Source organism: Nycticebus coucang, chromosome X (genome assembly GCF_027406575.1).
Source record: "Nycticebus coucang isolate mNycCou1 chromosome X, mNycCou1.pri, whole genome shotgun sequence".
NCBI classification, from domain to species: Eukaryota; Metazoa; Chordata; class Mammalia; order Primates; family Lorisidae; genus Nycticebus; species Nycticebus coucang.
The window spans coordinates 17,130,257-17,157,570 of NC_069804.1; the positions used below are offsets into that span (position 1 = coordinate 17,130,257).

The following is a 27,314-nucleotide window of genomic DNA, read 5'->3' on the forward strand; positions in this document are numbered from 1 at the left end:
ATAAGAAATACTGATTTTCTTAACATTTGATGTTAAACTACTGTCATTTTCAGCTTTATTGCATGCACTTTAGACCTAGGCCATCATACCGTATGTTCTAGAGAGTGTTCTTGATTCAGTGAAGTTTTAAGAGAGCAACCTGCCTGTCTACCTCATCTAACCCAATTATCTAACCCATCTGAGAGTTTTTGGTTGCACTGATTTTTCCTAGCCTTTTGAACTCTTCATTGATACATCTTAATTTAAGGAAAACAGGCTGGAATCAGAATTTAGGAATGGAATTGCAGTGACTACATCACAGGTTTTACATTACAAACCTCTTTCAACCTCTATTTCAGCCTTCTCAGATGTACCAAAAAAATGTAGCTTCTCTCTCTATTTTTGTTTTCTTTTAACAGATCTACTCTTCATCAGAAATGTCTTCCCCCCTAGAGCACTGGGGAAAGAGAAGATAGGGACAACATCAACATTAAACCTGTCAATCCACAGCATCTTGTAGTGACAGTTTAGCTTCATTTGGAAAACCCGGTCTCTTAGTTAAAAGAGTCTTTCAGATTTCCTTCTTACAAACTCTTGTGAGCGTGAGGCATAATCTGAATTATTTAGTCATGAGATGTGTGTGCCTGCTTGGTACCATAAAACTTCTGAAACCTTATAATCAGATGGACACTGCCACCCTCACTTCCCTGTTTCACGCTCATTTTCACATATAACTTGCTTTTTTCTTTAAACTTTTTATCTTGAGATATAGATTCATATGCAGTTTTAAGAAATAATAAATTCCTTATACCCTTCAACCAGTTTCTCCCAGTGGTAACATCTCACATAATGAATTATAGCGTAGTGTCATAACCAGAAAATTGCCATTAATGTAACCCATCAGCTTGGCACCTGTTGCTCAGTGGTTAGGGCGCTGGCCACATACCCCAGGACTGGCGGGTTCGAACCCAGCCGGGGCCTGCTAAAAACAACAGTGACAACTACAACAACAAAAAAATAGCCAGGCGTTGTGGCTGGCAGCTGTAGTCTCAGCTACTTGGGAGGCTGAGACAAGAGAATTGCTTAAGCCCAAGATTTGGATGTCGCTGTGAGCTGTAATGCCACGGCATTCTACCGAATTCAACCTCAAAGTCTTAAGTAAGACTTTGTCTCAAAAAAAAAAAAGTAACCCATCAACCTTATTTAGATTTTACCAATTTTACATCACTCATTTGTGCCTATGTGTGTTTAGTTCCATATAATTTTGTCACTTGTGTAGATTTGTATGTCTATCACAGTCAAGATAAGGAACAGCTTTATCATAAGGACCCCTTATGCTGCCTTTTTATAGCTATATCCACATCCTTCCCTTCCCCACTCCCTAATGCCTGGCAATCAATACAGTGTGTTCTTCATCTGTATAAATTTGTCATTTCAAGAATGCTATTTAAATGGAATGATATAGTACACAACCTTTTGAGATTGGCAGTTGCTAGTTGTATGGTAAGTAAAGGTATAACTTTCTAAGAAACTGGTGTAGCCTTTTCCAGAGTGGCTGTGCTTTTTTATGCTCCCATAAGCAATGTATAAGCAATCTAGTTTCATTACATGCTCACCAGCATTTGGTATTTTTAATTTTTATTTTAGCCATTCTAGTAGGTGTATAGGTAATCTCATTACAGTTTATTTGGGTTTTCTTATTTTTCTTTTCAAAAAATTTGTTGTTTAAATTTGCATTTCTCTAGTGGTTAAAAATGTCGATTATCTTTCATGTGTTTATTTGGCATTTATATATCTTCAGTAAAAGATCTTTTTTTCATTTTTGAGTTGGATTGTTTTATTACCATAGAGTTCAAGTTTTTTATGTATTTCAGATTTAAATCCTTGATCTCATTTTTTTTTAAGAGACAGGGTCACACTCTCACCCAGGCTGGAGTGCACTGGCATCATCATAGTTTACCATAACCTCAAATTCTTGGGCTCAGACAATCCCCTCTCTCTCAGCCTCCTGAGTAGCTAAGACTACAAACATGTACCACTGTACCTGGCTAATTTATTTTATTTTTTGTAGAGACAGGATCTTGCTATATTGACTGGTCTCAAACTCCAGGCCTCAAGCAGTCCTCCTGCCTCAGCCTTCCAAAGTTCTGGGATTACAGGCATAAGCCACCTCCCTTGGCCAATTGGTCAGATATGGTTTTGTTTTGTTTTTTTTGAGACAGAGTCTCAAGCTGTCATCCTAGGTAGAGTGCTGTGCCATCATAGCTCACGGCAACCTTAAACTCTTGGGCTTAAGCAATTCTCTGGCCTCAGACTCCCAAGTAGCTGGGACTACAGGCGCCTGCCACGACACCCAGCTATTTTTTGGTTGTAGTTGTCATTGTTGTTTTAACTGGTCTGGGCTGGATTTGAACCTGCCAGCCTCGTTGTGTGTGGCCGGCGCCCCACCCACTGAGCTACGAGGTCAGATATGTTTGAAAGTATTTTCTCTTAGCTTGTAGCTTGTCTTTTCGTCTTTTTAACAGAGCCGTTCACAGGGTTTAGCCTATAGATTTCTTTTATTAGACTTTATAATTACAAATTCAACTTCTTTCACATATGATTTAAATTGTTTATTTCATCTTGGTTGAGTTTTGGTAATTTGATTTTCAAGGAATTGGTCCATTTCTTTTATGTTATCAAACTTATATAAGTGTACACTTTGTAGTATTACTTTATTTCCTTTTAATGGCTACAGGATCTGTAGAGATCTTCTTTATTTTATTCCTGATATTGATTTTTGTTTTCTCTAAATATTTATCAGTAGTGCTAGAAGTTTATCAATTTTACTGATCTTTTTGAGGAACCACCTTTTTGCTTCATTGACTTTTCTCAATTGTGTTCCTGTTTTTAGTTTCATTGATTTCTGTTTTTATCTTTATTATCTCCTTTCTTCTCCTTGCTTTGACTTTGGTGTTTTTTTTTCTAGTCTTGAGGTAAGATATTATCTTACTAATTTGAGACCTTTTGTCTTTTTTAATGTATACATTTATTTTATTATTTTGGGATGAGGTCTTGCAATGTTGCCCAGGTCAGTCTTGAACTCCTGGGCTCAAGCGATTCTCCCTCCTCAGCCTCCCAAGTACCTAGGAGCCACCATGTCTGGCATCATATATACATTTAATGCTTTAAATTTCCCACCTACATATTTTGATATGTTGTGTTTCATTTTTATTAAGTTCTATGAAATTAAAACTTCCTTCATGACTACTTCTTTGACCCATGGATTATTTAGAAATGTTTTGTTTCACTTCCAACTGTTTAGAGATCTTCTTTCTCTTACTGATATTTAACTGGAGTTCATTATGGTCAGAGAAAATACTCTGTATGATTTCAGTTCTTTAAAATTTGTTAAAGTTTGTTTTGCAGCCCAGGATATGGTCTATCTTGATAGATACACCATGGGCTCCTACATATTCTGCTGTTCTGGGGCTCAGTTCATTCCCCCCACCCCATCTATTTCATTTCCACTGTTAAAGATAGGATAATTTCTATTTAGTCTTTAGGTTCACTGATTTATCTCTCTGTTTGCTCCATTCCGTTGCTTGGTTCATTCATTAAGTTTTTCAATTTCAATTATTATACTATATTTTCTTTAATTTTTTTTATATTTTCTGTTCCTTTGCTGACAGTTACTTTTTTTTTCATTTGGTTCAAATTTGTTTATAATTAACTCTGAATTATTTGAGTGATGACAACTTTGAAGTTTTAGTCTGATAATTCTGAATCTTTTCTACATGTTGCTTTTCCTGCTTTTTAGAGTGATGAGTGATTTTTCTATTGAAACCTGGATATTTTGGATGTTATTTTATTAGTCTCTGGATATTATTTAATTTTGTTTCACCTGACCTTCTCTGACATGGTTCTAGAAAAGGGGGGATATGCCAAATTCAGGTGAAGTTCAGTTTTCTCCATCTACCTCTATTGACACTCACTGTGGAGGGCTCCCTGTTACTACTTGGTGCAGGTTGGAATTCCAGCTCCCCACTAGGCCTCTGCTGATCACCTTCTGGCTGGGAGAGCCAAGAATGGCTTTTTACCACTCCTTACATTGGCCTCCATTGACACCATCTTGGCAGGGGTCAGACACATTGTTTACTCAGAATTTGCTGTCATGGGAGGGTCCTTAGTTTTCACTATTTAGAATGGTTATTGTCTAAAAGTTTTCTGTCTTTCTAAACTGCTCCTTTCCTAGTTCTTTAGTTAGAGCAGGCTTATATTGACATTTTTTGTCTGTGCCCATGGGCTCTTCTGGATTATCTGTTGAAGTAGTTGATTGGGGTTGCTTTAAAGTCCTTGTCAGATAATTCCTACATCTGTGTCATTTCAATGTTTATGTCTCTTAATTGTCTTCTCTCATTCAAGTTGTGATTCTCATGGTTCCTGATATGATGATTGATTTAAAAAAAAATTTAATTGCATCTTGGTCTTTCTGGGTATTAGACTAAGGATCCTATTTAATTTTTCTTTTTTTCAGGTAGCCTCCCTGTTAAGGTATAGGGCGAGGGCTGGGTGGGTGTGTATATTCAGCTTCCTGCTTGGCTCCAGTGATGACCACCTCTGCACAAGTTTTGCTCTTGCTCACACTGCCTCATTGCAAATAGGTAGGGTGGGTGTTCAGCTTCTCACTTGGCCCCCAAAACAGCTTCCCAGTGAAGGCAGACCACTGATTCTTGCTGCCTTGTCACCTCTGCTCAGTTCTATAGACACTACGGTAGCAGGGGAGCAAGAGTGCTACTGCTTGATGAGAGATGAACCATAAGCTCCTTGTTCACCCCCAGTGGCCCCACCAGGTGTGAGAATTGGAATGCTGTCACCTGCTTTCTTGGGGAGTATGTGTTTGTGTGTAAGAGTGAAACCTCAGTGGAGTGGTGGTGCCATTTTTCCATTGGGTTTGCCTGGAGTAAGCACGTATTGCAAGTAGATTTTCAGTTGTTAGCCAGCCCTTTTCCTGATCTTTTGGTTGGGGAAAGAGATTTTTGGGGGAGCTTTTTGGTATTTGTCTGTTGGTAGTTACAGATTGAAAAGCTTTCTCAGCTTAATATTGGGAATATATGGAGAACAGTAAGGAAACCCATGGAACTCAACTGCCATGTGATTCCTCAGGTGCTGGAGTGCTGCCTTCTTTCCATCTTGTCTTCCTGTGCTTGTTCGTGTGTTATATTCAGGGATTTTTAGTTTTAAGAAGGAAGACCTGAAGGGTATGGGGCTATTCTCTGTTGCCAGAAAGTCTCTCTGTGTTTATGTGTTTAATATTCTAAAACAACATTTTATATAATAGTAACAGTTTATTATCAGGCACTGTGATTGACCCTTGGGATTATAGATCGGACTAAGACATATTCCTTACTTTCATGTAGCTCACAGTTTTGTAGAATTCAAAGACCTATGAAATTTTAAATTACCCTATGATACTTGAGTGGCAAATACGATTCTTTATTTTAGGAATAAAACTAAATCTAGCTCCGTACTACCTGGCTTGTGGTATTATTGGAGTTCTGTCCCCTCCCACTGGTTGATAATGAGCTTCGTTTGGTTTGTGAGGTACCAGGCAAATGGGGAGGAGGCCTTTGTTGTTACCTTGGTAACCATTACTTGTTACTCTGGTTACTATTAAGCCCTTTGCCAGGAGCTGCTGTCCAGTGGGCAGTGCTTCCCTGGCCCCAGCTCTCCAGGCTATGGTGCTTAGAAGTCAAACCAGAGGAATATCTGTGAATACTACCACACTGTCAGAAGTCCTGGACACCATTTTGCCTCATGGAGAAGCTGAAGCCCGGTGATCCTCCCAGTCCTGAAGGAACTTCAGCTCTCAGCCTTGATCGCTTGCTGGATGGGAAGTTCGGCTCTCCTCCCCTTGTGAGTCTGGTCTTTAGAGTAACAATCTTTAGCCTGTTCTCCCCAAGGGCAAGAGACGCCAAGCCTAAGGGACACAACCCCATGTTCTCTGAGTTCCTCTGGAAACTTGATTTTGATGATTTGGGACTTCTCTAAAATAGAGTTTCAAACTTAGTCAATGGTGGTGGTGGTGATGGTGGTGATGATAACATTTATTTCGCTCATGTTTGTCCTGAGCTTCTACTTGTATCTTTTCATTTATTCCTGATAACGACCTCAGGAATAAGTGAAATTCTTAAACCCAGTTTTCTCAGAGAGGAAATTGAGGCACAGAGAAGTACAGTAACTGTAAGGCCTCAAATTCTTGGGCTTAAGCGATTCTCTTGCCTCAGCCTCCCAAGTAGCTGGGACTATAGGCGCCTGCCACAACACCTGGCTATTTTTTGGTTGCAGTTGTCATTGTTGTTTACCTGGCCCAGCCGTGGCTCAAACCTGCCAGCCTTGGTGTATGTGGCCAGCACCCTACTCACTAAGCTACCAGGCGCCAAGCCAAATTCATATTAATTTATTATCTATGCTGTTTGAACACATTTTGCATTTTGTTGATATAAAACTTTCTTTGTTCTAGCTTGAGAAACCACAGGAGTAAACTTTAAAACTTCAAATTAGTTCATTAACCAAGCATTTGTTAAAGCACCTGTTGTAATGAGTCCTTTTGGATGTTTGGAATAAAGGATGAGAAAGGCATGGTCAGTGTATAGAGTACCCACATTCTGGAAGGGAGAGGCTCTTGATAGTACAGTGATTGGTGTGTGCTCTCTGCTCTTGAGTTTATAGGCTGTCAGAGAATGAAAATATAAAAAAAAAAGTCATTCATTTCAAAATTCAGTTGGTTGGCCCTTTTAACAAAAATAATAGTTCAGTCTTTATTTTCTGCCATGTTTTTGGTTATGTATCTCATTTCTTTCCCCTATTTGTTCCTCATCTTATTGCACTTGGTCAGTGTAAGTTTCATCAGAGGTACTTAGAATAGCTGAACTTTGTAACTCATCCATTCTGTTCTTTTGGGGAGCCTTTGTGCTGGGTTTTAGAAGCACAGTTAAATGAGGCACCCACCCTCACAAATCTTAATTCCTGTCTTGGCAGGGAAGCCAGATGTGTGGCAAATCATAGATCCCATTGCATCTGTACTGTATGCTTTGCTGGAGGTGCGGATGGGTGCTGGGGGTCACAAAAGAGGAGTACACAGAACTGGAGATGGGGATGGAATCTCACAGTGCTTCCTGAAGGGACGGTTTTGAAGGAGATAAAGGAAAACAGCTACCATGTCTATGTGTTATGTTACTCCTTATATGTCTCCTCCCTCCAAAGTAACCTCCCTAAGAATAGGCACCCCATATGTCCTCTTTCTTATATATCCCCAGTGCTTGTCACATACTAGGAGCTTTGGAAGTGTTTGTAGATTACATAAACGGATGAAGAAAGAATGAATGTTTGAGGAAGAGTATGGGCAGGTAAAAACAAGTATATGTGAAGGCTTAGTTCAGAAACTGCAAATAATTAGCTGTGACATAAACAAGAGAGCTTTTTCTTAAAAATTAGGAAGTAAAGCGTGGAATTAGAACTTTATTCTGAAAGCCTTGGAAAGCTGCCAGACTACATGGTTTTAATATGTCATTCTTTTCCTGAATTCCTGGGATTGACAGCCAAGTGTTTTTTAAATATCTATTCTGTGCAAACCTGATGACCTCACCGAGGCCTTTAGAGAATGTTATTTGAAGAGTGTTTTAATTAGAATATATCAGTGATGTTCTTGACATAAGGTAACCAGACATAAAAATTTTGTTCAGATTGCTAGTGTTCTTTGGCTAATTCTCTTGAAATACTGAATTGTTTGCAACTTATGTGCCACTGTTGTTTCAAGGGCATTGCCACTTTAGAGAGGTTTGTCTCTTCCTCCTAGTTCTTTGTAGTTTAGTGTTCAAGGTAGCATGTATAGGTCGTCACACTTCCTCATATGGTAGTGGTAAACAGTTCCTCTTCCAGGGCCTGCGTGACAATATATATGCTACAGCAGCCTCCAGCAGACATTATATTACATACCTATCATATGTAGATAAAATGTTGGGTACTTGGATATAAAGACAAACTAGACACAGCTCTTTGAAAAACAGTATTAAGTGGCTGGGCACGGTGGCTCACGCCTATAATCCTAGCACTCTGGGAGGCTGAAGCGGGTGGATAGTTGAGCTTGTGAGTTCAAGACCAGCCTGAGCAAAAGCAAGACCCCCGTCTCTACCTAAAATAGAAACTTCCTGCAAGGTTGCTTTATTGCAGTGTAAGCAGTGGCAGCAGAAGAAAATGTAGCCTGTTGTGGTTAGGTGAAGAGGACTCCTTAGCTGCCTCTAGCTTGTGATTGGCTTCTAAGGAATCTCAAACTTACCACACACACCCTGGGTAGCTGGATTAAGAGCCAGTGAACTTGACAGTGGAGAAGCTATTGAGGTGCAAGCTGATATTGACACTATAGTTGGCAGCCAGATCTCAGGTGCAGATGAGATTATGGAGTCTAGATATCTTCACTCATTACAGCTGGTAGAGAGCCAAACCAACTGGGCCAGACCCCGGGGCTCTGAGCCCAGAGCGCATACCTGAGTCTACAGGATCCATGGGATCCAATAGTAGCATCAAGCTAGTGTCTGGGGTCCAGAACTATTAGGAATCAAGATACAAGACCCTAGAGCTTGTATCTTTCTTACTATACTGAAATTCTATAACCCCACCCATATCCATATATCCAGCTGCCATCTTGGTAGAAGCAGGGAGAAAATGGGAAAATTTTTATCTGAAAGAAACTATTGAGCTACCATAGAATGCAAGTTAAAGTCAAGGTGGGGGCTTACAAAGCAAGGTTAAATCAGTTATAGAAAATTTAAGAGCTGCATTTTCTTGGCACAGCTTAGTGTGCTATAAATTACTGTTCTTGCCACAGTGAGATAGTTTTGCCACAGTGAGATAGTCTTTGAGGATATATTTTCTGTTTTCAAATTTAAATTTTATACTCTGTTCATAGTTGAACATATCTTAAGTCCAGTGATTGTCTGATTGAGGTTGTAGATTGCCTATATTTGGCATGCCTAATTAATGCTATCTTGATCTCAATGACTTGATCACTAGAATTTCATTTTCATTTTCTCATTATCTCTTCATTGTTATAAATTAAGAGAAAAATGAAGTAACACAACTGAATTGCACAACTGCAATACAGACATGATGGTTAATATTACTAAACTGAAATGCTGTCTGACTGGTATCACCATGTTGTCTTTGAAATTTTGATTCATTTGCTGACATACAATGTGAATTCGGTGTAGACAGTGTGGTTTGAAGGCATCTACATGTAAATACATATAGAAGTGTGGGTTATATGAAAATCAAATGTATCTCAAATTTTGTACTATCTATAAATATAGAGCTCAATTGTTTTGAAAGTTCACCTATCTCTCCCTTTTAAAACACTGCTCTACTGGCGGGGTTAAGGACAGTTGTGCTTTGAATAGCCTCATTTTTTCATCTTGATAACTACGTTTACTTTTTGAACATTTTATTAATTACCTAAGCTATACTATGAACATAGGGTGATAAATTTATATTAGTCTATAACTATGAGGTGTATTATATTTAAGTGATTCATTTTATTTTTTTATTAAATCATAGCATTGTACATTATGCAATCATGGGGTACAATGTGCTGGTTTTATATACAATTTGAAATATTTTCATCACACTGGTTAACATAGCCTTCACAGCATTTTCTTAGTTATTGTGTTAAGACATTTATATTCTACATTTAGTAAATTTCACATGTACCCTTGTAAGATGCACCATAGGTTAAGTGATTCATTTTAAATCAAGCTTATTGAAGTATAATATACATGCAAAAATGTACCAACTAATATACAGTAAGATATACCCATTTTAAGTGTGTAGTTCTGTATGAAGTAGTCCCTTTATTTCATTCTTTGACAATATCAGCCAATGTCCCTTCAGGTTGATATTGATCAACATGACAGTTATACTGGACATGTTATAAATGCTTGTAAAAGCTTTCTGAGTATGTGAGTTTGTTTGCATTTATCAATTAATTGGTCCAAGACTTTTATGTGGTATTCTTATATTTGTGGCACTCAAATGTCAGCCATCTGGGTGGCCCTGAGTCTCACAACTTTACCAGATACTTTGACTTTTAATGTGCAAATAGAAATAGTTCAATATTTCATTCTAAGTACTCTGGAAGTCCAGTGGCCTGAGGATTTGGCCATCAGTACTACATAGCACTGGAAGCAACCACAGGTATTAGCCAGTGACCAGTCCCATAATGTCGTAGACAGTAATGTCTTTGTTTTCATTTTGCTTTTTGATAGACTAGAAGAAATCTTACTAGTTTTGTCACATAAGGAAGAGAGGTGACAATAAAGGAGATAAATCCTTATTTTATTCTTGCAGGTAGAGAAATCTATAAATATCAATCATTTTTTAAATTTAAATTTAATTTTAAATTTAACTGTGGTACAAGTTCATATACCTTCTGATATAACTTGATAAATATTGGCAAGCTAGTAGATGGCAACCATTTTGTAGTAATGGTGTGAAAGAAATTTTTGACAGGAAGAAAGCAATAGCGGTTTTTCAGTGCATTTTTATGATCTGCAGGAAGTCAGAGTAGCCAAGTAGCAAAAGAGATTTTTTAATCCAGACAGTACAATTCTTTCTGAATATTAATAGCTAATTGAATTTTTGCCTACTAAGGGACTTCAGGAGAAGGCCAGATGAAGTTCTGAAGGATCTTATATTATGTTTCCTTATGTTCATTTTTGTTAACTTTAAAAAGCATAGAAGAACAAATCTATCCTAATATATTTCCTAGGGAATATACTGTCCTTAAGAAAAACTGAAGTGGGTCTATTTGTTTTCTGTGTTCTTGATTTGTTTTTCCTAATGTACCAGGAATATCTTTGTTCTTTTTAACATTATGGTAAGAAGAAGTGTTTCTCTGTTAAGCTGTGGTAGAATTAGTTGATTATGTCCATAAAGAAGGACAGGCCAGGTCAGCAGGGTATGTTTTGAGTTGGCTATGCAGTACAGCTTGGACTAGCTTGTCCTCTTTCTTGCTGAGCACATTTTCAGATCAGTCATACGTTTATTTCTCTCCCACAAACTTGCAGTCTAGTGGTAGAGATGGACCTTGATCCAAGTAATCATGTAAGTCTGTAAAGGTGGAACTGTGGCACAAGTTAGTAAGAAGAGGCGCGTGCTGAGATGACTAGGGGCTTCAGACCTCATCAAGGGGCTATGGGCAAGGGGTCCCTGAGGAAGTGTGGATCGACATGGGATCTGAGGGGTAAGGGTGGTTTGAGTGGGGCAAGGGAGGACAAAGCTTGCAAAAGCAACGGGAATAGACTCTAAAGCAGCAGGGATCGTGGTGAGGAGGGCAAGAAGGGCTGGGAGACGTAGAGAGGAGGTTGGAGAGCTGCTTTGCCTGCCATGTGGAGGGACTGTGATGTAATTGTTAGTTCGGTGGAGTTTGGGAGAGTTTAAGGAGAATGGTGGGACATGAAATCAGATTTCCATTTCTAAACCACGAGTCTGGTTGTTGACAGGCTGAACATATTAGAAGGATTGGAGGCAAGGCAGAGTGCCAGGGGCTTGACCTGGGATGGGAGCATTCAGGTTCAGAAGAGTGGACCAATTTGAAAAAGATATAAGAGGCAAAACCCAACAGCATTTGGTGCAATAGACTGGATGGATTTAGGGGTGTGGACAGGGGACATGTCAAGAGCAGCTAGTGTTCACTGAGATATGGGACAGGAGAAAGGCCCATGTTTAGTGGGGAAAGATGTGGGAATAGTTAGGCATTCATTCTATCTAAGTATTTTACACTCTTGTATTCTCATTTTACATCTCAATAAAAGATTCATAGAAGGCAGATCAGCCTAGAGAGGGTAGAAGGATTTTATGTCTTATGGCAAGAAATGAGAAAATAGTTTGTTGTGTAGGAATTTTGTCACTGACTTGATTTGAAGGCAGTTGTTTCCTATACAGTCTCTGTAAGATCCTACTTCTCATATCTTCCTCTTTTAGCTACATGATGTCTTATGTTCTTGATAGAAAGTGTTAGTATTTTCATAAGACTTATCTTTTTTTAGAGACTGAGCATGAAGTAAATAAATTGCGTTTTCCTTGTAATGCTTTTTAAAACGTAAGATTTTCCTTAAAGTACTCTTAGCATATGACTTAATGCAAATTATGAGCAGTCCAGAGTTGTATCAGAGTTTCCTGTGATAATATCTTCATAATGTAAACCTTAGCAGTTTTACCAATTATTGGAATAGGCTTAGTGGGACTCTGCTAAATTATTTTTGGCCAAAGGGATGGCATTCCTGAATTTTTTAAAAGGGAAATATGTTTTAAATATAGCTCTTGCTATATTTCTTTATATAATATTTTAATGGAGCCATATTATAAAAGTTATTACAAAAGTAATAATTTTATGAAAATGAGATGAATATAGACATTTTAGTGCTGTGATGAATAGTTTTAATAATTTTGGGAGAATCGATCTTTTAATTGTCTCTTTTTCAATTACGATTTCTTTTCATAGTAAATTAATCTTTTCAGTAAAGCTTTACCTGGTCTCCTCAACAAGTGATCAGTTTCACATTTTTAAGAGGGAATGTTGATAGGGGAATACCATGAAACAGTTAAAATTAGTAAACTGGAGCAAAGTTTTTCAACTTCAGCTCTATCAATATTTATTGTGGGGACTGTGCTGTGTACTGTTTAGCAGAGCCTCTTGTCTCTACTCACTAGATGCCAATAGCCTCCCCATTCTATGTGACAACCAGAAGTGTTCCCAGATGTTTTATGAGGGGGGCACAGTCACCCCCAGGTGAAAACCACTGAACTAGATTTAGTTTTCAATCTTGTTACAGTTTTTTTTTTTTTTTATTTGGCCGGGCTGGGTTTGAACCCGCCACCTCCGGCATATGGGACCGGTGCCCTACTCCTTGAGCCACAGGGGCCGCCCTTGTTACAATTTTTTTAAAGCTATTGCAAAAAGATGCATATAATAACACGCTAGTTATATGATTTTTAATGCACAGGAGTAAAATTATTTGTTAAATTCATATGTACTAATAAAAAATGTGTGTGAGAATGATACATACCAACTTTAGGATAGAAGTTACCTCTGGGGAGACAGAATGGAAATGAATGAAGCTTTACGTACAAAATTTTCCATTTCAAAAGGCAAGAAAGAGATCAGAAGCAAATAAGCCAAAATATTATCAATTGTTAAATCTGAAAGAGGTATACAGTTTTTCTGTACATTTTCATGATTGTTTGAACTCCTGTGGTATATCATGTACCATTTGTTACACATTTTACCTTTCATCATGCACTTTTAACTTAGGGTCATGCATTATTACACACCAGGTTGTAAGCTTCTGTGTATAGGAGACAGCTTTATTTCCTCATCCATGTCAAACACAAGATGCAACAGAAAACCTCACATAAAGCAGAGGCCCCAATAGACATTTGCTAGATGACTAAAATGCTTCTCTTCTTTGCAAAAGATTGTTTTCTTCCTGATTTGGCCGGAAGTACTTAAATTTAGCAGTAAATCTAACTTTTAGTATTGGCAATCTGGTAGTTTTCAAGTAATAATAAAAGTCAAGGTTTCTAAAGGATTTCTTGGAAAAATCTAGCTCTTTTTATATATCATGGATAATATTTTATATTTTTGTGGTACTTGGCAAATGCGTATTAGTTCTGTTATAATCTGCCTGCTGCGGAATGTATCCTATGCTTCAGTTTACTCCTATTTTATAATTTTACTCACAATGTAAAAATAACAAATGATTTTGGTCTCAGTTAATTTAGAAAGTTTCTACAAAATAAAAGAATAAAGATAAAGATGGAAATAATGAAAAAATTGCATATGCTTTTAAGTGTTTGACTGTTATAACAGACATTGTTAGAACACTATTTGAAAATGTTTGATGTTAATTTCCTTCCTCCATAGGGTGTGGTTTTGTACGTTTCAGAATCTATCCTTTTCCACAACCTTATTTGACATATATGGCTTACAGAAGCAGCATAGCATGATTGTGCCGGAGAAATATGGCATCCAGAGTCAGTCTTCTTGGGTTTAAAAATCTCAGCTCTACTACATCTTAGCTCTGTGATCTTGGGTAAATTATGGAACTTCATTAAAACTTAGTGTCCTCATCTGTGGAATGAGCATGGTAAGATCCTCCTCAGAATGAGATAATACATGGGAAGCACTTAGCATGGAGCCTGGCACAAAAGTACTTACAATGATAGCCTAAAATAAAACTTAGTTTTTTAGATACCATACCAGTCTGTAAAGTAATAGTGTCTATGTTTGTAGGACTCTGCTTCTGCTTGAGGAGCATATCGGTGTATAAAAGCAGTTAGACAGGGGTGGCATCTGTGGCTCAGCGAGTGGGGCACTGGCCCCATATACTGAGGGTGGTGGGTTCAAACCCGGCCCCAGCTGAACTGCAAACAAAACAAAAACAAAAATAGCTGGGCGTTGTGGTGGGCACCTGTAGTCCCAGCTACTCAGGAGGCTGAGGCAAGAGAATCACGAAAGCCCAAGAGCTGGAGGTTGCTGTGAGCTGTGTGATGCCACAGCACTCTACTGAGGGCAATAAAGTGAGACTGTCTCTAAAAAAAAAAAGGCAGTTAGTTGGGATATTTGCATATAAAACTTCGGAAGACATATTTAAAATCCTTTAGTTGTCAAGTTCTATTCCCTGCTCTTTGGATGAATGAATAATTTCTCCCAAGGAAAGGTTTCCTCAGAGCATAGACAATGAACTACAGACGTCAGTCAGCCCTCTGTAGGCATATGTTCCATATTCACACGTTCAACCAGCTATGATGAAAAATATTCAGAAAAAAGTTAATAATAGTGCAAGTATAAAAATACAAATTAAAAAGTATAACAATTATTTGCATAGCATTTATATTGTATTAGGTATTATAAGTAATGAAGAGATGATTCAAAGTATACAGAAAGATGCATGTAGGTTATTGGGAAATACCATGCTGTTTTTTGTAAGGGACTTGAGTATCTGTAGATTTTGGTATTGAGGCGGGGGATTCCTGGAACCAATCCCCTGCTGATACTGAGTGGTGACTGTTACTACCTTTGAAATGGTTTAATTTGTGAAAAGTAGCATAAAATAGAATCAATTTTTTTTTTGGTTCTGTTTCATGGTACATATTGATTATTTTTTTAACTTAGCAAAACATTTAGAAAACAATGACTCCTGCTACTTCCTTATATAATGTATGATCAGTTTTAATAGAATTCACTGTTCCAGAGCATAATTAAGTTATATAACTGCATTTTTAAATAACTTAGTAAATTTTAGCGACTATTAATACCAATTAGTTACTTTGCCAAAATCTTAAGTAAGAAATAATAGTGGGAATAAAACAATGACCCAGGCCAAGAATGGTAGCTCACACCTGTAATCCTAGCACTGGGTGTGGGGGGGAGTGCATTGCTTGAGGTCAGGTCAGGAGTTGAAGACCAGTCTGAGCAGCAGCAAGACCCTGTCTCTAAAAAAAAAGAGAGAGAAATTAGTTGAGTATGGTGGCATACACCTGTAGACCCAGCTACTTGGGAGGCTGAGAGAGGAGAATCACTTGAGCCTAGGAGTTGGAGCTTTACAATGAGCTATGATGATGCCAGTGCACTCTAGCCCACGGGTCCTCAAACTGTGGCCCCCTGGTCATATTTGTTCCTGTTTTGTTTTTTTTACTTCAAAATAAGATATGTACAGTGTGCATAGGAATTTGTTCATAGTTGTTTTTTTTTTTTTAACTATAGTCCGGCCCTCCAACGTTTTGAGGGACAGTGAACTGGCCCCCTGTTTAAAAAGTTTGAGGACCTCTGCATCTAGCCAGTGATAGAATGAGACTCTGTCTCAAAAACAGAATCAATGGCCCAAAGCTTTAGACTTTGGGCCATTAGACAAATCAATAATGGAGGAGCAAGTTTAAGGTTAAAATCTCTCTTTTCAGTGTGTGTGTTTAGTGATTGAAGCTTAATTTTTTTTATGGGGTGGAGCTCTTGAGAATACTGGAGGAACTAACTATAGGACCGCCAGATTCTTGTATTTGTTATTACTTGTAGCATTTATTTTTTATTATCTTGCTGATTTTTGTTTCTAACTGAAGAAATTTATTCTGGGAAATGTTAAATGCCTTAATATAGTTTATTCACTCATGAAAGTAGTAGTACAATTCAGGCACCTTCAAAGTTACCTCGTCTTTCTTTTTGGATTCCAAAGTATGTAACGTTCTAGTTCTGAAGTAGAATTAAGGGCAAGGTATGGAAATATTATTAATGGATTGCTGATATATTTTAGCATATTCTTAGTTTATTGCTTAAAATGTCGATTTTTAACTACTACCCCATTATTTAAACAAACTAAGACTGAAATAAGTAGCAAATTATGCCTATCTTACTGACTACAGCTGGTGGCATTCTCTTGCAGACGTTGTGGGGGCAATGGTATGATTTTTGTGAATAAATTGAATTTAAAGCAAGTTATTCCTAGATATTTTTCATATATTTTTCTTCTTTGTCTATACCTATGTTATATATAGTCTCTTAGGGTGGTGGTAGAACAAGTAATAACACTTGATGTATCACCTCCTACCTCTCCATTAGATACCTATGGAGATATTTAAAAACAAAAACAGAAACTCATAACAGTCCTGTAAATTAAGAAATTAAACATCAAAGATTATTGGCAAAGTTTAAGGAAAAATTATTTCATTAGCAGGATGGATTGAAAGCATAGTCTCGAACATGATGCTGTTTGTTTTACTTTGTGGACCCAAATCATGCAAAATATCCAAAGGGAGGAGGAAGAGACTTGGACCCCTGTCCAGAGGGTCTGAAAAGCAGGCAGCCATCTCCCTGAGGCAACTATGACCTGACTTCTCTGAAGCTGGACTTGTCATCTTCCCACTAGGCCGCATTAGCATCTGGGTTAACATCTTTTCAGAGACTAAACCCCCTCAAATGTAGTAAGGCAAGAAGGATTGGAAGAGACGTGTAGCATCCCAGGATTTGGGGCTGTCCCGCCCCTGTTAAACCACCCCCCCCCCCGCCCCGCCACACACACACACACCTAAAACGTGGTGAAGGTGAGGGAGCAGGCTGTGATAATGGTAAAGTGCCAATTGCAGGCATTCTCCAGTTTATTCAGAGGACCCTCTCCAGGCAACTCAGCCTCAGACCAGCCAACCCCAATGGAAAGGATGTGTACTAGCAGTCCAGGTTTTGGGGTTGGGTTTGGGCTGTATCAATTTGTACTTGAAGTTCAGATGCCAAGTGCCAGTCCTGGTGGGTCTCTTTCCATCTTAATAAGGATGAGTTTAAAAGGGGGATAGGGTGGAGAGGATACTATGAAAAATAGACATGAGAAGATAAAATGTTCTGAAAATTTAGAAGCAATACATAGATCCAAAGATGATTTTTTTTTTTGTAACAAGCTGATGAAGACATCTGCTTAGTCTCCTGAAAGAAAGCCAGGAGGATATGACCTCTACAGAGAAAGAACAAGCTGAAACAAGGCAAAAAATGCAAAAGTTGGCTGAGATAAGGAAAGAAGATGAGGAAACCTAAAATGGAGAAAATAAAGAACAAAACTGATGTAGCAGTTTTGAATAATGCACCTCTTAAATGTTCGTGTATAGATAGATAGATAGATAGATAGATAGATAGATAGATAGATAGATAGATAGATAGATAGATAGATAGATGTTTTCTGATCACCTACCCTGTCCCTGCTCTGCCGCACGCTGATGATGCAGTGGTAAACAAAACATAGTAAACATTTGCTAAAGAGCCAAAGAGCCAACCTAAAAGTGGTAAGGTTTGTAGTGGAAAATACTAGAAAAATAGGAGTAGAATCAACATTTAATGTTGCCGGAAGAAAACTTTAAATTTCATTTATGTCCAGGTAACATTAGTTCAAAAAGTACACACAGCTTCCTCTCGATAATTAAAAATTTTTATTTTAAGGGAGGGGAAAAAAGGCCTAACAGTATCTAGGCAGGAAAAATAAGTTATTTATATCGTAACGAAAACTAAATTGACTTCTGACGACTTTTCTACTACAACACTAAATACCAGAGACTACTGTCAGATCATTGTTTCTCAGTGGTGGCTCATGTCTGTAATCCTAGCACTCTGAGAGGCTGAAGTGGGAGGATCCTTTGAGCTCAGGAGTTCGAGATCAGCTTGAGCAAGAGCAAGACCCCGTCTCTACTAAAAATAGAAAAAATTAGCCAGGGGTGGTGTCACATGCCTGTAGTCTCAGCTACTCAGGAGGCTGAAGCAAGAGGATCCCTTGTACCCAGGAGTTTGAGGTTGCTGTGAACCACCATGAGTAAGACTCGGTCTCCACAAAAAAAAAAAAAAAAAATTAATTCAATACACAGAAATCAATTGGATGTATTGTATATACTAGCAATGAAAAATTAAAAACTAAAATGTAAAAATACCATTTATAGTCATTCCCAAAAGGTAAAATAAGTTTAATTGACACATAGTATATCCGTCTGTCCTGCGCATATGTCTAATGATATATTAACACATGCGGAGTTGTATACTGAAAACTAAAAAGCTAGAATTCTTATACATTGCTGGTGATAATGAAAAATGGTATAAGCACTCTGGAGAGCGGTTTTGCAGGGGAGGGGGGCTTGTGAGTTTTTTAAAATTTCAAAATATCAAGGGGATACAAATGTTTTGGTTCCATGGATAGCTATTATAATGCTTGTTTGAGAGCTGTTACTGTGCCCATCACCTGAATAGTGTTCACTGTACCTGTTAGGTAGGTTTTTACCCTTCCCTTCCTCTGCTCTCCCCAGTTCTGTGTGTGTGTGTGTGTGTGAGAGAGAGAGAGAGAGAGAGAGAGAGAGCGCTCTTTATTGGGCGGTACATAAATGAGGAGCAAGGCCATCTCTCCCTACCTGCTCTCACCCCCCTCCTAGGACCCTGGGTGAGGGAGTCTCCCCACCACTGGACCACCACTGTCTTCTCCCCACTTCTTGATTTCCAGCGACTTCTCTCTGTGTCCATCAATTAGTTCTTATTTATTAGAGAATAATGTGGTGTTTGGTTTTCCATTACTGACAAACATTGCTTAGGACAGCGGTCTCCAGTTCTATCCAAATTGCTCCAAAAGACATTAATTCATTTCTTTTTATGGCTGAGTAGTATTCCATGGTGTATATATACCACATTTTGTTAATCCACTTATGAACTTAGGTTGATTCCACATCTTTATGATTGTGAATTATGCTGCAATAAAAATTGGGTGCAGGTGTCTTTTGATAAAATGACTTCCTTTCCTTTGGGTAGATACCCAGTCATAGGATTGCTGGATTGAATGGTAGATCTACTTTTGTTCTTCGGGGAATCTCTGTACTGTTTTTCATAGAGTTTGTACTAATTTGCAGTTCCACCAACAGTATATAAGCATTCTTTCTCTCTGCATCCATGCCAGCATCTGCTGTTTTTTGACTTTTTATTAATAGCCCTTCTGATAGGGGCAAGGAGATGTCTCATTGTGGTTTTAATTTTCATTCTCTGATGGTTAGTGATGGTGAACATTTTTTTCATGTTTGTTAGACATTTGTCTATATTTTTTGAAAAGCTTCTGTTCATCTGTTTTGCCCGCTTTTTAATGAAGATATTTGTTTTTTTCTTGCTGATTTATTTTGAATTCTTTGTAGATTCAGAGTATTAGTTCTTTATCAGATGTATTGCTAATATTTTCCCCACATTCTGTAGGTTGTCTGTTCTGCTGATTATTTATTTCCTTTTTGCTGTACAGAAGTTTTTAAATTTAATCAATACCCATTTATTTATTTTTGTTGTTGCTTTTGGGGTCTTAATGAGGTCTTAGTCATAAATTCTTTGCCTAGGCTGATGTGTAGAAGAGGGTATCCTACATTTTCTTCTAGAATTTTTATGTTTTTATGCCTTACTTTTAAGTCTTTTATCCATCTTGAATTAATTTTTGTAAGTGGTGCTCTCTCTCCGTTGAGGTCCTATTTCATTCTTCTACATGTAGCTAACCAATTTTCCCAGCACCGTTTATTAAATAGGGCTTCTTTTCCCCAGTGTATGTTGTTGTTTGCTTTGTGAAAGATCAGTTAGTTGTAGGTTATAATTTCTGTATGTTAGAAAATGGTTCTTCTTTTAAGACCCTTAATTTTCTTCTTGGCAGAGTATTTTAGTATATGGATTTTATTACAAGACACTTTACTCCTATATGCTTTAAAGTTGCTTTAATAAGCATACTGATATACAGTGTCTGTGGTGTGAATGGCACTTTCCAGGGCGTTGCAGTGCACATAAGCTTACAGAGACCCTGAAGAATGTAAAGTTGCCTTCCCCAAAATTCTGTGCCTGTCAAGTTGCCAGGCATGGATGGGGATGTTCACATATTCAAAGACTTGGAAAATAGGGTACTTCCTCATAAAACCATTCAGAGATGCACTCTGTCTAAGCAAAAAATTAATGCAGATCAATCACTCAAATGTGTGAAAAGAATAGAAGAAAAGGACTGGTGGTAAACAGTGAAGCCAATTGAATATATAAAGAAGTATAGATGAAATATAATATAGCTCATTTGTGTATAATTACAAGTTAAAGTTAACAGCCAAAACCTATTTTCAAAAATAAACGTACTTAACAAAATGGTATATGAAGAATCGGGATCTATAACCTCAGATTAATTTAAAATAGTTTAAGGTCACAATAATTTAAACTTCTTCTAATGGAAGAACAAATCAATAGAGTCTGCACTAGAGTTGACTAGAGATCTCTGAAAGCAAATCTAGAGTATATGTAAAGATGCTAAGATAGAACAAAGAACTATAAATCCATAGTAAAGAGTATTGGGAAAGTTGATTCAGTATTTAAAAATTATATTAAGGGGATTCTTTCTTTGGGAATCCCTTTGCCCTTTTTCAGCCCTCTTCCTCTCCTCCCCCTCTCCTTTTAAAATATAAAATATGCTTATGCTTTCGTGTTCTAAAAAGTAAAAGTTATATTGTTCAGATTCCCTTGCCATGTCATATATTAACATAAATTACAGATTGATCAAGATTTATGGAAAGAAATTACATAAGACATGTAATTGCAGATGAATATTAACCATGCTCAGGCTAAGTAAGTACTTTGAGCCCAAAAGTAGTAAACATAATCACAAAGGCCTATATCACTAAAATTGACTGTGTAATAATTAGTTATATTTAGTAACAACAAAACCCTAAATAGTTCAATGATCACAATTTGGGGAAAATATTTCAAACAAAATTTAGCAATAAATTCTTATCCATGAATCACTAAGAAAAATGTTAAGCCTAGTACACTTGTTTCACTTACCAGTTGATACAAGAAAATTTCTCTGATCTCACTGAATTCCAAAGATTTTTAATAATGATTATATTTCATTTTGGCAACAGTGGTATAGTGTGTATTTTCATACACTACTGAGGAGAACTATGAAATATATTTTTGGCTATCAGTTTGGCAGTATGTATTAGGAGCCTTTAACATTCATACCCTTTGAACCAATTATAAACTCAACAGAATTTACTCTAGAGAAATAAAGATGCAGATGTCAAAATGTGTACATTGATAGACTAGTTAAATAAACATCCATTAAAAATGGTGGTTTTAAAAGTTATTTAATGACAGGCCAAAATGTTGCTTATATGATGTCCAGTGAAATAAAAGCAACATACAACAAGATATAGAATATTACTATTCCAATTTGAGAAAAATTTACTGGAAGAAAATATACCAAAATATTAGGGTTCTATGAATATATTTAATGTCTTATTTTTTTGAGACAGAGTCTCACTTTGTCACCCTTGGTAGAGTGCTCTGGCGTCATAGCTCACAGCAACCTCTAACTCTTGGGTTCAAGTGATCCTCTTGCCTCAGCCTCCTGAGTACCTGGGACTATGGGCGTCCACCACAACACCTGGCTATTTTTAGAGACAGGGTCTCACTTTTGCCCAGGTTGGTCTTGAACTCCTGAGCTCAGGCAATCCCACACCGCCTACCCCCACCGTGGCCTCCCAGAGTGTTAGGATTACAGGCATGAGCCACTGCATGGCCTTTTAATGTATTTTTTATACTCTTTTTATATATTCTGTAGTGAGTTTGTATTTTATAAGCAGTTTGAATACAAGTGAAATGTTAAGTTCTTTCCAGCATCTTCTACTCTTCATTGAGTATGTTTTCTACTAAACATTGAATTGTTTTTATGTAGAAAACTTCATCTGTTTGGCTTCATTCTGTAAAATACATAAATCATAAATGTTGGGAGTTGGTGTTGAGGAAAGTGAATTTCCATGGTATTGAAAGGACAAAATTTAAAATAGGCATTTTATTTTATTTGACCCCCTTAGCTCTCTTTTATACAGTAAATTCAATTTATGAGATGCCAGGAAAAAAACACTAATGCATTTCTTCAAGATGGTGTAAGTGTGCTAGTTATAAATTTAAATTTGGAGCATGTCAGTGGACAGTTTTGAACTAAGATCTCTTATAAAATCAGTCTGACCAAGTTTAGACATTTAGGATGAAAAGAAATGTATGTGGGGCTCTTTCCATTAGAGCGGAATATAGGATGGAACACTACCTGGAACAGTGTTCCCTTGGGATGTGAACAGCTGTACTCTATTCCTGGAAGTACATCATGCTACCCCTTTCTTTGTGCTGTAAGCAGAGCAAGAGAAGGTTCCTAATAGGGTTTATCCTTTCAGTTATGCTGTAGGTAGGATGGCAGCTAGAGCCATTTGAAAAGCAGTAAGAAAATGATGTCAGTGTATTATGAGAGGGTGGTATATGTAGAAGAATCATTGTTGTACTACCTAGGCTAATATACTAGCTGATAATCTCCCATATCACTTAGAATTGACATTTATTCCCTCTCAATAAGCAGTTATAAGCAGTTATAACATCAGAAAGTACTTGGAAGACTGAGTTTCTTTAAATTAGAAGATCACTAATATACAAATGAGTTGTATACTAAAAGTCTATATATCCTACAATTCTGTCAATTCCTCCATTAAAAACAAAAATGTAATACCCTTAACAACTGTCTTTTTCCTCAATCATTTATAGCACTTTCAAATAATTCTTTTTCCTGTAACATATATGAAAGCTGATATTTTCTTTTATCAATGGGTAGATGAGAAACAGAAAGACTTTTGATGTACAGCCATGATTTGGACTCAGCGTTTGTCTTTCAGCATGATGATTTAAAATGGTCTTTTTCTTTTCTCCCTCCCACTTGCTCCTTTTCTTCTTTCCCCTTGCTTTTGAAAAGGACTTAGGAGAAAAACTTATACTTTGAATAAGTTAATGATTTGCACCCTGTTGGTTATACCTGTCTGGTATTTTGTCCAATTTTAAAGGTTTTGTTTTGATGCAGGGACAATGTTTTATTAAAAGATTTGATCTGAAAGTGTACCCACTTAGAGTTAAAAAAAAAAAAAAAGGCAGGCTTAAGTCATTCAGAAGGCTTTTATCTGGCATGTTGGCTTTAAAGAACTTATAGTAATTATTTTACCAAAACCCTTATTATTCCTTTTATAGACCAGAATTAGACATAAATTCTTTAGTTTAGTGATACTTAGCTCTTAGCATTTCCATTTCCTTTCCAGCCTTTATTTTCTTCTTCCTCAACCAAAAATGAAAAAAAAAGGAGAGATTTTCATATTTTAGTTTAAAGCAAGATTCTGTCTACAAACTGCTTTTGTTCAGAAGATTAAAAATAAGGGTGGGGGAAGGTGGTGATGGAATGATTATTACACTTTAGGTTTGCAATGACCATCAATAGGGAAAAGCTAGTGAAAACTAGATATATTTGCTAGGAAAAGGTAAGTGAAGAGAGGTGATTTGGAAGAGGCATTCCACGGTGAGCAGTGATTAAGTATTATAGAGGCCCTTTTTTGGTCTTAGAAGCCCAATTAAAATGTGTGTCTGGGTTTCAAAGGACAGTGCAGAAGGCAGTCTATGCCACTCATCTGGGTGCTTTTGAGTTGCCTCAAGACATTGACAATTCTGATGTATGGTTCATACATATTCTATCACCGTCTCTGTTCTTTGCCTCCCAACCCTCTCCATCTTCTCCTTTTCCTTCCTTGATGATTATCTGCAAGATGGTAAGGAAGAGAATTTGGAACCAAGAAATGAGAGGCTTGGAACTGGAGGAGGATCTATTTTTTTACTCTTTGGGTTCTTGCTACTTTGTCCCAGAATATACCCCAAGGCAGTTGGGATCCCCAGTCAGAAAAACACTGGAGAATGACTTTCCTTCTGTCTCTTTTCCTTTGCAGGAAACGCATGAAATTGTGGCAATCAAGAAATTCAAAGACAGTGAAGGTATACATATATATATTTTTTCTTCTGTATTAAGTTTTTATAAATAGAGTGTGGAAGAGGTGGGATCTAGATGGTTAGACTGTTTCTTCCTGAGATTTTAAAGTCACATTATGAGAAAGTGAATATACCTTATTGCTTATCATGCTTTGCTGTGAAACATTCAGTTCTTTCCATATAACTCTTTTCAAATCTCCTGATATTAGAAAATTCATCTTGTATTTTAAGGTACAATCAACATTAAAAATCTTGCTCTAAAAGCTGGATAGAAAGCCTGTTATCTATGATGTTTCTATATTAAAATGAAAGAACTGATTTGAGGTAAATACTTTTGTGGGTTCACACTAGCAGCAAGTACTATGGTATTATGTTAGGGATTTCATTATTGGCTGTGATCCCTGGTTCTTAGAGTTATAAATACAAGGATAAGTGGTAGACAGTATCTATCAAGGGAGTGATTTTGTGTTTAGAATACCTCATTGGTGGAATAAAAGCTTGTCAAAAAAAGGTACCATTATTGGAGGCCTTTATCACATATCCAGGACATTTCAAACAGAATATTAAAAATACTCAGGAGGGTAATCGATGGGATCACACCTGCGGTGCATCTTACAAGGGTACATGTGAAACTTACTAAGTGTAGAATATAAATGTCTTAACACAATAACTAAGAAAATGCCAGGAAGGCTGTGTTAACCAGTGTGATGAAAATATTTCAAATTGTATATAAAACCAGTTCATGGTGCCCCAGGATTGCATTAATGTACACAGCTATGATTTAATAATAAAAAAAAAATACTCTATGAAGCCAGGCTTGGTGGCCCACACCTGTAATCCTAGCACTCTGGGAGCCCGAAGCAGGTGGCTTGCTTGAGCTCCGGAGTTCAAGACCAGCCTGAGCCAGAGCGAGACCCTATCTCTAAAAATAGCCAAGTGTTGGTGGCAGGCACAGCTAGTCAGGAGGCTGAGGCAGGAGGATTTCTTGAGCCCATGAGTTTGAGATTACTGTGAGCTATGATAACCACAACTCTGTCTTAAAAGAAAAAAGAAAGCAAAGAAAAAGTACCCTATGCAGTCAAGAAAGTAGGGTGTTTGTTTCTTTATTTTAGAGACAGGATCTTACTCTTGCTCAGACTGGTCTCGACCTCCTGAGCTCAGACAATCCACCTGCCTTGGTCTCCCAGGGTGCAGGCATTACAGGCATGAGCCACCACGCCCAGCAAAAAAAATTTAAAATAAAGCATTTTAGTAGTTTGTTAATCATTAAATCTAGACTGGGCCATTCAAACATAGACAAAATGGAGAAACTGATCACCAAAGTACATGTGGCCTTTAAGGAGCTCTAAGCAACACTTTTTCCAGACCTTTTTGGACAGAGATCCACAGTACAAATATATATATTCTAACCCAGTGTCTACACATGTATTGTACTATATGTAACTGAAGGAAAGGTGTCATAAAATATTATATGAATGCGAGGTTCTCCACTTTCTGTTCTCTCCTATTCACATAAATTCATATAAATGCTTATTGTGGTATCAAATAAATTGATTTCACCACTAATGAGTCACAGCTTGCCATTTGAAAAAAAGTGTTATAGGGCTAAGAGGCACCAATATAGCATCAACCTTCATATACCATCAGAAGTATGCAACTAGCAGTCATCATGTCCCTTCATCAGGACACATTTACTCAGTACTGTCAGACCCAGGTTCAATATTTATGAACAGTTTCATCACTTTCACCTCAGAGATTTAGCAAACATTAAATAACAAAAAAGGGCTTGCTCATGAAAAAGTCCCAAGATAAATTCGGTATAGTTGATGTAATCCATCTCTGATGTGCTGGTTATGTGGAACACATGCATATCAGCTGGGAACTTTAGCAGCCATTGTGTGGACAGCCTTAAAGGGAAGGCAAAAGAGAAATGCTTTTCACTTTTAGGATTGGGGGGAGGCACATGCTTCAAATGTTGTGCTTGTGCTCTGACAGGAAGCAGTAGCCCTGGGCCAACCCACTGTGAGACCATTGGAAATGAGCTCTTTGAGCAGTTGACTTTGGGCTAACAACAGGCTTTCAAGAGACAAATGGTAATCTCCTAAAAAGAGTGGTGGCAACAAATGATCAAAGCTAATCTTTGCCTGCTTGCTGTGCATTCATCTTGCAGGGCACACTGGCAAGCATCAGTTACCACCAAAATAATAATTGTCATCAAATTTTTTTAAAGGAGTACAATCTAGGCCATATATGCCACTGCTTTTTTTTTTTTTTTAACTACCGTATTCTTCACAATCTCCATCCTGTGCACACCAATTCTTACTTTCAATTATATGGTATATTTTACTTAGGATACTTTCCTAGTGGCAAGCAATAATGTATTCTTTGAAATTCATTAAACACTGAGCCAAGTAAGATAAGAACCATGAAGATAACTCAGGTGTGGATACTTTCAAGAAGTTTATGACTATAAACTATTAGTACTTCACTATTAGTAAAGTGAAGACCTATAAATAATGATAAAACTGTAGCAGTCAGGGCCTGAATAGAGATGTAGAATTTGGATAATTTTGAGGCATAAAAGGTTGTTTCTGGCTGTGGCATCTTGGAGTACATGAAGAGTCTAAACATAAAAAATATTTGATTTTCCCTTATTTCATTGAGTTGATGAAACATTAATCTGTTCTGACCTAATCTTTGCCAAACCACTATCATTCACCATCCCTCCAGGCATGTAGCCTTATCACCTACCCCACCTTGTCAATATACACCTACACTTACTTCTAGGGGGACACTTCCAAAGCATTTCTGTGATTGAATCTGAAGACATACCCAATTACTCATAAACTCTTTAGTCCTGTTATAGGCCTACTTTCCTACTGGTTGCAGCTCTCCTTGGGAGATCAGTACTTTGTTTTTGGGCTTTACCCTTTCTTCCTGC

The 27,314-nt window shown here is 37.4% G+C and overlaps 1 protein-coding gene across 1 annotated transcript in view; it reads left to right on the forward strand.

The window, feature by feature from the left end:
- CDKL5 (cyclin dependent kinase like 5) overlaps positions 1 to 27,314 on the forward strand; it is a 189,542-nt gene that overhangs the window by 101,034 nt on the left and 61,194 nt on the right. Inside the window, exon 5 of the mRNA XM_053580115.1 lies at positions 24,334 to 24,379. Coding sequence (XP_053436090.1) covers positions 24,334 to 24,379 — 46 coding nt within the window. The remainder of the gene's footprint in view (positions 1 to 24,333; positions 24,380 to 27,314) is intronic.